This window comes from Brachyhypopomus gauderio, chromosome 16 (genome assembly GCF_052324685.1).
Source record: "Brachyhypopomus gauderio isolate BG-103 chromosome 16, BGAUD_0.2, whole genome shotgun sequence".
Taxonomy (NCBI): domain Eukaryota; kingdom Metazoa; phylum Chordata; class Actinopteri; order Gymnotiformes; family Hypopomidae; genus Brachyhypopomus; species Brachyhypopomus gauderio.
This window is the reverse complement of record NC_135226.1, coordinates 16374660-16389570: the sequence shown is the minus strand read 5'-3', so window position 1 is coordinate 16389570 and position 14911 is coordinate 16374660. Positions and strand designations below refer to the sequence as shown.

At 38.4% G+C, this 14911-nt stretch overlaps 2 protein-coding genes across 2 annotated transcripts; both read right to left on the bottom strand.

Annotated features, from left to right (window-relative positions):
- Nucleotides 1-4780: 4780 nt before the first annotated feature.
- On the bottom strand, nt 4781-5725 carry LOC143477367 (olfactory receptor 52K1-like). The gene has a single exon (XM_076975950.1). It carries the CDS (start codon nt 5723-5725, stop codon nt 4781-4783), a length of 945 nt encoding a protein of 314 aa, XP_076832065.1.
- Nucleotides 5726-13528: 7803 nt separating this feature from the next.
- On the bottom strand, nt 13529-14476 carry LOC143478028 (olfactory receptor 52K1-like). The gene has a single exon (XM_076976947.1). The coding sequence runs from the start codon at nt 14474-14476 to the stop codon at nt 13529-13531; it is 948 nt and encodes a 315-aa protein (XP_076833062.1).
- Nucleotides 14477-14911: the final 435 nt, after the last annotated feature.

The window sequence follows — 14911 nt, the reverse complement described above, 5'->3', positions numbered from 1 at the left end:
ATACTTATGACAGAATTGGGTATAATAGATATCTGGAGGGACCTGAACCCAACAGGACGTGACTACACATATTACTCCCCGCCCCACAATGTTTACTCAAGGATTGATTACTTCTTTTTATTTAAAAGAGACCGACACAGAATACGTCATAATGATATAGGTATAATTGATTTGTCAGATCACGCACCAATTTCATTGAGTATCCAAATTAATAGAACTATGGGAAATACACTGTGGAGGCTTAACTCAAGCATTTTAAATAATCAGCATTTCAAAACACAAATGGCTGAAGAAATAAAAATGTTTTTTCAACAGAATGACAATGGGGAAGTGGGTTCAGAGATAGTGTGGGACACTTTAAAGGCAGTCATGAGAGGCAAAATAATAGCCCACTGTGCTTATCAAAAGAAAATAAGACAATCCAGACTGTTGGACTTAAATAAAGAATTAAAAGAGCTGGAAATGAAAAACAAAGCAAAACAAAACCCGAATCTAATTTCAAAAATAAAGATGATTAGGAACAAATTAAACGCAATATATACGCAAGAAATAGAAAAAAAGATGTTATTTACAAAACAAAAATATTATGAGTCAGGGTCAAAGGCTACCAAATTATTAGCAAGAAGATTACAAAAACAGGAATCAGAAAATATGATCTATAAAATTAGAGAAGAAGATTCTAAAATATTAATATATGACAGAGATGGGATACAAAAAGCCTTTAAAAATTACTATGGAGAACTGTATTCTCAACCACACACAGAGAATGACCCGCAAATAGATAGTTTCCTGGGATCCCTCCATTTACCTACCCTGTCGGAAGAAGAAAAATTGGAATTGACAGCAGAGATAACGGAAGATGAACTGCAGAAGGCCATTTCAAGGTTGAAGGCCAATAAGTCTCCGGGCCCGGACGGTTTTCCATCCGAATGGTATAGGATTTTTAGATCTGAATTAATACCGAATCTCCTTCAAACTTGTAATACAGCACTGTTGGAAGGTAGAATACCACCTTCATGGAGGGAGGCTATCATTTCAGTCATTCCCAAGGAAGGAAAGGATAAAACAGATTGTGCATCATATAGACCTATTTCGGTTCTCAACGTGGACTATAAGCTATATACGGCAATCCTGGCCAGAAGAGTAGAAAAGATCCTGCCCAAACTCATACACAATGATCAAACAGGGTTTGTCCCACAAAGACAAACCCATGATAACATTAGACGTACATTGCACATAGTGAACCATATTCAGCAACGTAAAATAAAAGCCTGTCTAGTGAGTCTGGATGCTGAAAAGGCTTTTGACTCTGTAAATTGGTCCTTTTTATATAGCATTCTCAAAAGATTTGGATTTCATGACCAATTTATTAAGGGAATTCAGACTTTATATGATAAACCAAAAGCACAAATTAAAATAAACGGATATCTCTCTGACTCTATTACATTACAACGGGGAACAAGACAGGGATGCCCAATCTCGCCTCTACTCTTTGCCCTATACATAGAACCACTCGCTCAATGGATACGTCAAACAGAAAAAATTAAAGGTGTGTCTATACATGGGGAGCAACACAAGATTGCACTTTATGCAGATGATGTTCTGATGTACATGGAGGAACCATCAAACTCGTTTCTTGAATTGATGGACCTACTGGAACGTTTTGGGAAATATGCTGGATACAAACTAAATGTACAGAAGACTCAAATATTGGTTTTTAACTATACGCCCTCCAAGAAGATCTTGGACAAGTTTAGCCTCAAATGGAACCAGAACACAATAAAATATCTCGGCATAAATATACCAAAGGACATTTTTACCTTAACAGAGACAAATTATGACCCCCTTTTAACAAAAATTAAAGCTGACATACAGAGATGGAACTCCATATCCTTCCTAAATCTTAGTCACAGAATAGACACAGTAAAAATGAATATCCTCCCAAGATTTCTCTTCTTATTCCAGGCTCTTCCATTAGAAATAATCCCAAAACAATTTTCAGAATGGAATAAAATGATATCTAGATTCATATGTCAGGGGAAGAGACCCAGGATTAGGTTCAAAACATTACAACTTTTGAAGGAGAAAGGTGGAATGGCTCTCCCAAATCTTACAGATTATTTCTACACAGCCCAAATCAAATACTTGATCTGCTTATGTAACCCAGATTATCAAGCTAGATGGAAAGATATTGAATTGTCAATAATCAAAGATCCACCAATGCAAGCAATATTAGCAGAAAATGATTGGAAAATATATGAGGATAAAATCCAAAATCCCTGGATGAAATCTGAATTACAAATTTGGAGTACAGTTAAAGAGGAATACAAATTATGTGAAAAACTTAGAATATTTAGATGGTGTGCCTATGATAAGGATTTTAAGCCTAATAAAATGGATAATAGATTTAAATATTGGTTAACTAAAGGGATAACGACATACTATTCATTAACAGAAAAGGGCCAGTTGCACGATTTCCAGACATTGACAGAAAAATACGGATTAGAAAAACAAGATTTTTTCAGATATCTCCAGATATGCCATTATTTTGATCATAAAATAAAACTGAAAACTCCAGACATGAACGAACCTATGATACAAATAATGGTTGATGCATATTCATCTAGACTGTGTAAAGGCATAATTTCTAGATTGTACAAGGGCTTTACAATGGTAAAATCTCATTCTACACAATATATTAAAAATAAATGGGAGAAAGAAGGCAACTTTGTTATTTCAGAAGAAGAATGGCACAAAGTTTGTGAATCTCAATGGAAACATACCAACTCATATATATGGCGTGAATTTGGATGGAAATGTCTAGTACGTTTCTTTACTACTCCACAACAAAAGGCACATTTTACTGGGAATGCAACATGCTGGAGACAATGTGGGAATCGGATGGCTAATCATTGGCATATATTCTGGGAATGTACCGTGATACAGGACTATTGGCTAGCTGTTCATAAAGCATTGATGGAAATATTTAATATGGAAATACCATTTCAATTTGAGATTCTATACCTGGGAAATTGGATGTGGGAAAGGCCTGAAAAACATTTGTTTGGGGTTCTGATCTCTGCTTGTAAAAAAAATATAACAAGGTCTTGGTATACACCTGATCCCCCCTTAATAGATAACTGGATTGATCTAGTGAACGAAATTTATATCTTAGAAAAAATTACCTCTTCACTCCGTTTACAAATGAAAAGATTCTGCAAGTTATGGCTAAAATGGGTAACTTATGTAAAGCCCTTACGACCACATTTAGTTGAAATAACTAGTGAGTAGACATCAGTGTTTGTTCATATTAATTATGTAATTAGAAGTTTTTTCCCATGCTCGAGTATTAAGGTAAAATTATCACCTGCCAGACATGTGACTGATTATTTGTTTGTATGTATGTATGCACGTGTATATGTATGTATGTGAATGTATGTGTATGCATGTATATATATATATATATATATATATATATATATATATATATATATATATATATTTTGGGTGTGCTTATTTTTATTTTATTTTTTTTTGTTTTCCATAATCTTATAAATGCACAAAATGTTCTAAGTGACAACATTGACTTTGATGATGTATACTAAGATAACATATGTTTGTCACAAAATAAAGAATTGAAAAAAAAAAAAAAATTCTTCATGTAAATGTCCCTTCCCCTGTTTTTGAGGGGTGTTTCTTTATACTACCACAGATCGTTACGGGAGAACACTGCAAAAAAAATGACGTGTAAAACGTGCTCGCGCTCTCACAGGGTCGCGCGCAGCATGCGAGTCGTGCGCTACGGTTAGACGCAAAAGTAGAACTGAGCCAAGAAGAAAGCAAAAATATATATTTTTACTAGGGAAAATAAAAATAGTAACGCACCGTTATTTGGATAAGTAACTTTAATCTGATTACTGGACTGGAAATAGTAGCGCGTTATATTACTCGTTACCGAAAAAAGTGGTAAGATTAGAGTAACGCGTTACTGACATCACTGGACATCATTCAAACAGCACAGAAAAGCAGCATCAGGGTTTGTAATGATTTAGGACCTGCTTCTTCAGACATTCCAGCAAGGTGTTTATCATTTTAGTTATACTAAAACTAATCATCATTTAACTTGGAAGGCTGCCATAATTGTGTATATACTGTGATTGTTCTAGCTTGAAGTAGAACTTAAACTGAAACTGTAAAGAAAGATACATTTGCACAAATGTCACAAAAACAACATAAACAATGAACTGCCTGAAAGGTTTATTTATTTTTTTATTTTCAGCATTGCTTATAAGTAGAATTCAACATTTGTATAATGTCTGCTACTTCTAAATGAAAACCATTGGTATAATAATTGTATTTTGCACCATAACATTTAATAATGTGAGAAATACACTGGATGCTGTTAAACAGGACTTTTTATAAATCAGATTTATAAATGAAGCAAGCATTATTCAATATGAAATCATGATATTGTAATAAAAAGTATTCAGAGGTTGTTAAAATAAAAGCAGTCAGAAGATCCAACATGTAACTAGAATTACTTCTTCATGCCACAACACTGCTTCTCTTTGCTTACAAGTGTCGTAGGTTTACAATTTCATAATGTGATAACATAATAAAAAGAAGAAAGCACTCTGTGTTTAACTTTAACTTGTATTTAGGGTGCCTAAACATCATTTGAGAAATACAATCACAAAAATATATAAATGTCATTCTTTCATTTTAAAATAAACTTTTGATGCAAGTTTCAAAATGTGATTGAAAGGAACAATGGTTATGGTCACGGTGATAAAATATTTATATTTTTAATGAATTTTAGAAACTGTTCTCTTATTTCTTTTGTCCTTACTCCATAAATAATTGGGTTAAAACAGCTTGGAAAAAGTATGTACAATGTACTCAGAAAAATTCTGCTTCCTGAAGAGAACTCATTTCTTATTCTGTATGACAAAAAAGCAATTAAAACACATGACAAACTAACTATTATGACAAAGATATGTGTAACACAAGTGTTAATAGCTTTTAAATGAGACTTTCCAGATTTCATTACAGAAGTAAATATCATTACATAGGATGTTGCAATGAAAACAAAATCTACAGTTGGTATCAGAAAAACAGCTGTAAGTCCTATTATGTTGTTAATAGAAATATCTCCACAGCCCAGCTGGACCAATGCCATGTGTTCACAAAAACAGTGATGTATTTCATTTGTCCCACAGAAAGACAATCTTCCAGCCAAAGCGACAATTAAAACAACTAAACTTAAATTTCTAATAAGTGGTGCAATGACAAATTTAAGGAAATTAGGGACTTCCATATGTTTGTGATAATAAAGAGGTCTGCATATGGCAAAGAACCGATCCAATGCCATCCACAACAGAAGAGTAGACTGAAATGAACAAATATAATGAATGCAAAACATTTGTATTAAACAGCCTGTAAGAGAAATCGAGTCCCAGTTAAAAAGAAAGCTGAGTAGCATATTGGGTATAATAAATATTGGAGAACACAAGTCAAGCAAAGCCAGTAGGCCTATTAGTACATGCATAGGAGAGTGCAATGTTTTCTGAGATATAATTAAATATATAAGAGTGGAGTTTGAGACAGTAGATAATAAAAACATCAGGAAATGTGGAATGAAAAGAAGAGGCCTCCATTCCCCCAAAGTATAGAAAATGAATTTGAAAGTTGTGAATGAAATATTTCCTGCAGTAAGATTCTGCATGCTGAACAAAGCAAGATGGTAGTCAGGTACAAAATCATGTAGTAATTTTAATGTAGCTATTGTCAAAACAAGTCTACAACTATGAGACTGGTTAATTCAGTGCTGCCACTAGTCACAGGTGGATTTCAAGTACTACTATTTATTTAAGTAGAAAATACATTTGTGTATAGTTCAACAGCAAGACCAATACCGGTATACATTTAATATTACAGCAGCACTATTCTTGTTATATGCCACCATTTATAAATGCATAGCTTTATTTATGTTCAGTACTTATAATGGTAAAGTAACTCAAATATCTAAAATATTTTCTGTTGTATTAAGCCTTAATGCACTTCTGAAAAAATGATCAATGGCTATTTGGTAGAATTACCTCTTGCATTCCTAGCAGTCCTAAGATGTGTCGCTATAGTACCTGTGATTTACATTAAAACTCAACATTGTATCAAATACATATACTACACTCTGAATCTATGAGAAAATGGTCAGTCAAGGCATACATTTTTCTCTTTAGACCACAATGTATTGCTGGTACACCTGTTTACTGCTGGTACATCTACTGCTGGTACACCTGTTTCATGCATCCTAACCTGATAACATTTTCACGTTACTGCATCTATATACACCCTGTTGTGCTCTCTTGAGGTTATGTTGTATTCCTACTGGCATCTGCAGAATCAGTCGGAGACCAACATGGGAGAGTGAGTTGATCTCCAATCATTCGCCACTTCTCATATACACGTACTGTAATTCACCGCCATCTTCCCCATTGTTTAGGTCTACAATGTAAAATGATGTACAGCTAGGAATCTTGTATTAAAATTATGTATTTTTTATACTCTGGCCATGTCACTCTGAAGCACAACAGGTTCCCAACTAAGCAAAGTGCAACATTGCAAGATCTGCATGAGCATTGTTTTCATTTTGCAGTGCATATATTTTCTGTGGATACCTCACACACTGGAACAAGGAAGCACCCCTGTGGTCTCTACTCCAGACCTTCATGCAGAGATGAAGAGATGCAGATAAGGATCCCATGCAGGCAGGGTCCAGGGGCTCACTCATTACCTGAATGGAACTTAGTGGGGTAGGCTGCATAACCTGCATGGTTGGCCAGTTGGCATGTGTGACATGCAACAATTCAAGACCTTACCAAAGGCTTTGTTCGTGCTAACATACAAAACTGTATATCGGCAAACAACGCCTGATCTTAGACTAAACTGTTACTGATGAGGGTAACCCGTCTAGTCAACCTATACTTCTTATTGATGTTAGCACTGGTTTGGGCACCGTAGACCATTGTACACTGATAAATTGTCTAAGAGACTGGGGCGGCCTAACTGGTACTGCTTTGAACTATAGGGGTTGGACAATGAAACTGAAACACCTTGTTTTAGACCACAATAATTTATTAGTATGATGTAGGGCCTCCTTTTCTGGCCAATACAGCATCAATTCATTTTGGGAATGTCATATACAAGTCCTGCACAGCGGTCAGATGGATTTTAAGCCATTCTTCTTGCAGGATAGTGGCCTGGTCACTACATGGTGCTGGTGGAGGAAATCGTTTCTTGAATGCTCCTCCAAAACTCCCCAAAGTGGCTCAATATTATTTAGATCTGGTGACTGTGCAGGCCATGGGAGATGTTCAACTTCACTTTCATGTTCATCAAACCAATCTTTCACCAGTCTTGCTGTGTGTATTGGTGCATTGTCATCCTGATACACAGCACCACCTTCAGTATACAATGTTTGAACCATTGAATGCACATGGTCCTCCAGAATGGTTCAGTAGTCCTTGGCTGTGACGCTCCCATCTAGCACAAGTATTGGGCCAAGGGGATGCCATGATATGGCAGCCCAAACCATCACTGATCCACCCCCATGTTTCACTCTGGTCATGCAACAGTATGGGTGGTACACTTCTTTGGGGCTTCTCCACACTGTACTGATTTCCCAACATGCAGAAAAGTAAAGGTGGACTCATCAGAGAACACCACATTTCACATTGTCCACAGCCCAAGATTTGTGCTCCTTGCGACATTGAAACCAACGTCTGGCATTGGCACGAATGACCAAAGATTTGGCTATAGCAGCCCAGCCGTGTATATTGACCCTGTGGAACTCCCAACGGACAGTGTTGGTGGAAACAGGAGAATTGAGGTGCACATTTAATTTTGCCGTGATATGGGCAGCCGTGGTTATATGTTTTTTGGATACAATCCGGGTTAGCACCTGAACATCCCTTTCAGACAGCTTCCTCTTGCGTCCATAGTTAATCCTGTTGGATGTGGTTCATCCTTCTTGGTGGTAAGCTGACATTACCCTGGATATTCTGGTGCACAAGCGCGAGTGCGCATGCAGCCCGTTACAGTTGCTCGTCTGCTTTCTTCTGCTCTTATTTTTTCTTTATTTATTATTCATTTAAACTATGTATGCTTAGTTGGCAACTTTGTGAAGCTGTGCCCTCTCGAATCATGTTAGTAGGGAGTGTTTTGGTTTATTTTTTCGCCATGGAAATACTTTTTTCACTCACCGTGGCGCAGCAACATGTCCGCTCTGTGTACAGCCGGGACCAGCTGCACTGAAGCCGGCCGACATTGCGGACTTTACAACACAAATCCCGGCAGAGTTAAGGAGGCGAACACACAGGGGATGCAGAAGTGGAACTAACCAGCGCACAGCTAAAGCGAGAGCGAGACGACGGCGAATTATGGAGAAAAAAAGCATATAAGCTGCACGTCCTCCGATGATATGGGCAACATGAGATTGCTGGTGAATAAAATGGACGAACTTGCAGCATTAAAAAGGAGTCAGCGGGAGTACCGAGAATGTAGCTTAATGTGCTTTACGGAGACATGGCTACACCAGGACATTCCCGATAACATCGTTTCCGTGGAGGGATTTCAGACTGTTCGTGCCGACCGGTGCAGCGCAGCGAGTGAGAAAAGGAAGGAGGGAGGTCTCACCATACTTATTAATAACCGCTGGTGTGACACTGGTCACATAACCATCAAGGATAGGATCTGTTGCCCCAATTTTGAACTGCTTGCTGTAAGACTTCGACCATATTACTATACCGCGGGAGTTCTCACAGGTCATGGTGGCTGTTTATATTCCCCCCTCTTCAAACCCGACGTCAGCGTGTGATGTGATGCTATCCACTCATCTATAGCAAGTCTCCAAGTCCACCACCCAAATGCCTTATAGTCATTTCAGGCGATTTTAATCACATCACTTTGGCGAAGGCACTACCGAACTTATTTCAGTATGTGGACTGTCCCACCAGAGAGGAGCGAACACTGGATCTGCTGTACTGCAATGTTAAAGATGCATACAGCTGCTCCCCCCTCTGGGTAGATCTGACCACAACCTGGTACACCTCAGCCCCTGGTATGTGCCTATTGTTAAGAGCCAACCTGTGACCACGAGGACAGTGAGGAGATGGTCAGAGGTGACTCATGAGGTACTGCAGGCCTGCTTCGAGACTACAGACTACCTGGCACTCTGTGAGCCGCACGGAGAGGACATCGACGGGCTTAGTGAGTGCATAATGGACTACATCAACTTCTGTGTGGACTCCATTGTCCCAACCAGGACTGTAAATTGTTACCCAAACAACAAACCATGAGTAACAAAGGACATTAAGTCCCTCCTTAACGACAAGAAGAGGGCATTCAGAATTGCAGCCAAAGAGGTGAGAACAATCCAAGGGAAGCTAAAGACCACAATCAGAGTGGGAAAAGACAATTACAGGAGAAAGTTGAAATGTAAACTCCAGCAGAACAACATCAGGGAGGTTTGGAGTGGAATGAGGACCATCACTGTTTTCAGGTCCAAAGACAGAGTAGTTGAGGGCAGTGAAGACAGGGCCAATGAACTAAACCAGTTAACAAGTTTGATACTACAGGCTCTGCCATCCCTTATCCTGACTCTACTTCTGGCTGTTCCCTGCAGCCCACTCCACTCACCCTCCCTCCCTCCAATCCTTGATTGCCTGCCCACCCTCCTGTGATAGCCCAGCTCACACCTCCACAAACCATCCCCACAGTGACCCTCACTGCTGACCAGGTGAGGAGACAGCTCAATAGACTCCACTCAAATAAGGCTGTGGGTTCCGATGGCGTCCCCCCCAGGGTGCTTAAAGCCTGCACCACCCAGCTGTGTTGAGTCCTGCAGTATGTCTTCAACGTGAGCCCAAGTCTCCAGCGCGTCCCTGTGTTGTGAAAGACGTCATGTACCTGCTCGACCGAGTCTACGCTCACCTGGAAAAGCCAACCAGCACAGCAAGCATCATGTTTTTTCTCTTCTCTAGTGCATTTAATACCATCTGGGCTGCTCTTCTGGGTGAAAAGCTGATGACGATGCATGTAGACACCCCCCTCGTGTCCTGGATTACAGACTATCTGACCGGCAGACCTCAGTACGTGCGCCTGCAGCACACTGTGTCGGATAGTGTGATAAGCAACACCGAGGCACCACAGGGAACTGTCCTCTCCTTCCTCTTCACCCTCTATACCACAGATTTCAGCTATCGGACTGAGACCTGCCACCTTCAGCAATTTTCTGACGACTCAGCAAAAGTAGGATGCATCAGCAAAGGTGATGAGGATGAGTACAGGGCTGAACCGTCTACAGCTTAATACAACAAAGATGAAGGAGCTGGTGGTGGATCTAAGACGGAACAAGGCACCCATGACCCCTGTGTCCATCAGTGGGGTCATTGTGGACACTGTTGAGTACTACAAATATCCTGGAGTGTACATATACAATAAACTGGAGAGGGGTAAAAAACACCGAAACTCTACAGAAAGGGCCAAAGTCGTCTCTACTTTTTGAGGCGTCTTGAGTTCCTTCAACATCTGCAGGACAATGCTTAGGATTTTTTATGAGTCTGTGGTGGGGAGTGCTATCCTTTATGCTGTTGCATGTGTAGCCTGGCGGCCATCACTTTGCTCACTCCGTCCGCTACTATTTGGCAGATAGATAACGTTTACTACGCCACCTGGGGCCCCACCCCCCAGGACTCTAATTTAACAATGGTTGTAATGAACAATGAATACACAGTTACTTTGATCACTACCAGTAGCAAATATTTAACAGGACTGGATAAAATACATAATCATAAAACCAAGTCACAAGACTACAGTCTTCACAAAAGGACAATAGTGCCATCCATGCAACAACCGGAGCACCAATTAAGGCTCCTCAGGTCTCATCAAACCTGCTGGCTGGCCGCTCTGCCGTCCGACAACACAGGACACCTGACTGGGAGAGGTGCAATAAAGGCAATAAAAGTTAAGGGCTGGCTGGTTCGCTCTACACACCAACAAAATTAGAATTAGCACAATCACACATCAAACCCGTGTACACCCGCAATCCAAAATCATTAAGAAAACATTTCTTAGCAGAGCATAACACGATATTACCTCCCAGCCGCCCACCAACACTGCCAATTACGGCTACAGCCCAGCTCACCTCACCAACTCAGAGGCCTATCGCTAGTCGCCATGCAGCTTACGATCAGCCAGCAGATCCGATGGACTCACGGCAACACTTGCTACCTAACTGGTCAGTTATATATATATATATATATATATATATATATATATATATATATATATATATATATATATAAAAAACACACAATAAATCATTCACAATAAAATAACCCCACTAGATCATATAAAAAGCATAACTTCTAACATCCCACACACACACACAAACATACCAAACCAAGAAAAAGAAAAAAAAAAAAAAACAAACAAACAGAGCACTAATGTCAAACCTGTTAGGCAAAAACAGCAACGGCAATTAAGTTGGACGCCGGTTCACCCAGGCTCTCAACCTAATGAGTAAAAACAAAGATTAAAATATTACCCAATAGTCCCCCATAGAAACAACTTTTCCCTAAATACCTGTCCCACCAAGCCAACACTACTACCAAAAACACCTTGCACATACCTGTACTGGTCCAAAGTTTGAGCACAACAGTAAACTCTTTGCAAGTCACCAGAGCATCAACGCAGGGCACACCAAAATGTTGCACCACATCATCTGACTTGGGTCTGTCTTTATACATACCCCCCTAATAATTAGTTGTCATTTTAAAATGGGCTGCAGCTGAGATTAGCTCACTACCGTAATAGATGGAATAAAAGCACCCCCCTGCCCAATGGGACTTAAAAGAAGATGCCGTTTCTCAGCCCAAAATATTCGGCTGGTTACACATGCTGGAGCAGTAGGCTGAAGGTGGCAGATGCCAACAGCTAACAGAACAATTTGATCCGTAAGGCCGGTGATATTGTGGGCGTAGAGCTGGACTTGCTGACTACAGTGACAGAGAGGAGGATGCCGTCCAAGCTAAAGTCCATCATGGACAATGTCTCCCACCCGCTGTTCCACACACTGTCAAGACAAAGGAGCACATTCAGCCAAAGACTCATTCCACTCAAAAGCACCACAGAGCGCCACAGGAGGTCATTCCTACCTGTGGCCATCAAACTCTACAACTCCTCACTTCATGTGTAAATAAAATGTATATGTGCAAGAACAACGTATATACAACGTATATACAGTAGATAGTTTTAATATGTGCAATAATCACTGATCACTTCGCCACTGCATTTTGCCACTTTACACGTACTTTGCCACTTTATTCTGGAGTATGTTTATGGATGTGTATATACATATAGATTTAATAGATAATAGATTTAACATATATTAAATTTTTATATATTTTATTTTTATGTATGGAATCGGGCAACTCTAGTATCTGCAATTTCCCCTCAGGTATCAAAAAAGTAGCAAGATGTGCATCAACAATTTGTCCTCTTAAACTCTGGTATGTCATTCATAATGTGTGCATTGCAATATTTTGAGCAAAACTGTGCTCTTACCCTGCTAATTGAACCTTCACACTCTGCTCGTACTGGTGCAATTAATGAAGATTGACTGCCAGGCTGGTCCAATTTAGCCATGAAACTCCCACACTAAAATGACAGGTGTTTCAGTTTCATTGTCCAACCCCTGTAGTTCCACTCATATCAACAGACAAACAGACAGACAGCTAAATAGATATATACCTTCATTAATCCCAGTGAGAAATTAAATTATTGCTGTAGCCCCAAGGTGCAAAATCTATAGAATGTAAACTCATTAAGCATTTACAACCTACTACAAAGATGCTTCATGCAGAGTAGTTGCAACTTGCACCATATAAAGCCTAATAAATTAGATCATTACAAACATCTGTGCAATAGTGACCTCTGGAGGTGATGAATGGAATTCCCAGGGGCAGACCTGACAATAGGCTTTGATCCAATGAATTTCCATTGTGAGGAATTGTGGAATGTCCAACATCATTCTAACAGCACTGAAAAGCAGAAAATTGTATTTTGCACCATAGCATTTAATATGAGATATACACTGGAGGCTGTTAAACAGGACTTATCAGATTTAGAAATGCAGCAAGCATTATTCAATATGAAATCATGATATTGTAATAAAAAGTATTCAGAGGGTGTTAAAATAAAAGCAGTCAGAAGTTCCAACATGTTACTTCTTCATGCCACAACACTGCTTCTCTTTGCTTACAAGTGTCGTAGGTTTACAATTTCATAATGTGGTAATATAGTAAAAAGAAGAAAGCACTTTGTGTGTAACTTTAACTTGTATTAGGGTGCCTAAACATCACTTGAGAAATACAGTCACAAAAAATAAATAAATGTCATTCTTTCATTTTAAAATAAACATTTGATGTAAGTTTCAAAATGTGATTGAAAGGAACAACAATGGTTATGGTCACTGTGATAAAATATTTATATTTTTCATGAATTTTAGAAACTGTTCTCTTATTTCTTTTGTCCTTACTCCATAAATAATTGGATTAAAACAGCTTGGAAAAAGTATGTACAATGTACTAAGAAAAATTCGGCTTCCTGAAGAAAACTCATTTCTTATTCTGTATGACAAAAAAGCAATTAAAGCACACGACAAACTAACTGAGATGACGATTATATGTGTAACACAAGTATTAATAGCCTTTAAATTAGACTTTCGAGATTTCATTACTGAAGCAAATATCATTACATAGGATACTGCAATGAAAATACAATCTACAGTTGGTATCAGAAAAGCAGCTGTAAGTCCTATTAAGTTGTTAATAGAAATATCTCCACATGCCAGCTGGACCAATGCCATGTGTTCACAAAAACAGTGATTTATTTCATTTGTCCCACAGAAAGACAATTTTGCCGCCAAAAAGACAAATGCCGTAACTAAAGAAAAATTTCTAATAAGTGGTGCAATGACAAATTTAAGGAAATTGGGGACTTCCATATGTTTGTGATAATAAAGAGGTCTGCATATGGCAAAGAACCGATCCAATGCCATCCACAACAGAAGAGTAGACTGAAATGAACCAATATAATGAATGCAAAACATTTGTATTAAACAGCCTGTAAGAGAAATCGAGTTCCAATTAAAAAGAAAGTCGAGTAGCATATTGGGTATAATAAATATTGGAAAACACAAGTCAAGCACAGCCAGTAGGCCTATTAGTACATGCATAGGAGTGTGCAATGTTTTCTGAGATATAATTAAATATATGAGAGTGGAGTTTGAGACGGTAGATAATAAAAGCATAAAGAAATATGGAATGAAAAGAAGAGGCCTCCATTCCCCCAAAGTATAGAAACCACTGAATTTGAAAGTTGTGAATGAAATATTTCCTGCAGTATGTGTCTGCATTCCGATCAGTGTTTTAGTGTAATTTGGAACAAAACTACTGCAGGAGTTGTTTCATTACAGTAATAGTAGTTCCATAGTAGTCAAAACAAATCTACCACTAAGATATTTGTTCCTTTACAGCTGCTACTAGCCCACAGATGATGGATTTCAAATATTCTATTATTATTATTAGTAGTAGTATAAAGTTTATGGTAAAGTTTCATTATTCGTTTTACATATGGCAGTTTAAATACATATATGAGAAATTTTACTTATAAAGGTAAAGTAACCCAAATATTTAAAAAACATATTTTTTGATTGCTTAGACTCAGTGCACTTCTAAATTTTAGCAATAATTTTGCATATATGGTGAAATAATAAAGAAATATGAACAACCTGTAAGATGCCTAGCAGTTTTGTTCTAAATCACTTTACAACAACTGTTTACAATAAAGC

Bases quoted from the DNA above. Each gene is read 5' to 3' on its own strand.
- LOC143478028 (XM_076976947.1), bottom strand. From the start codon at position 14,476: ATGCAGACACATACTGCAGGAAATATTTCATTCACAACTTTCAAATTC.
- LOC143477367 (XM_076975950.1), bottom strand. From the start codon at position 5,725: ATGCAGAATCTTACTGCAGGAAATATTTCATTCACAACTTTCAAATTC.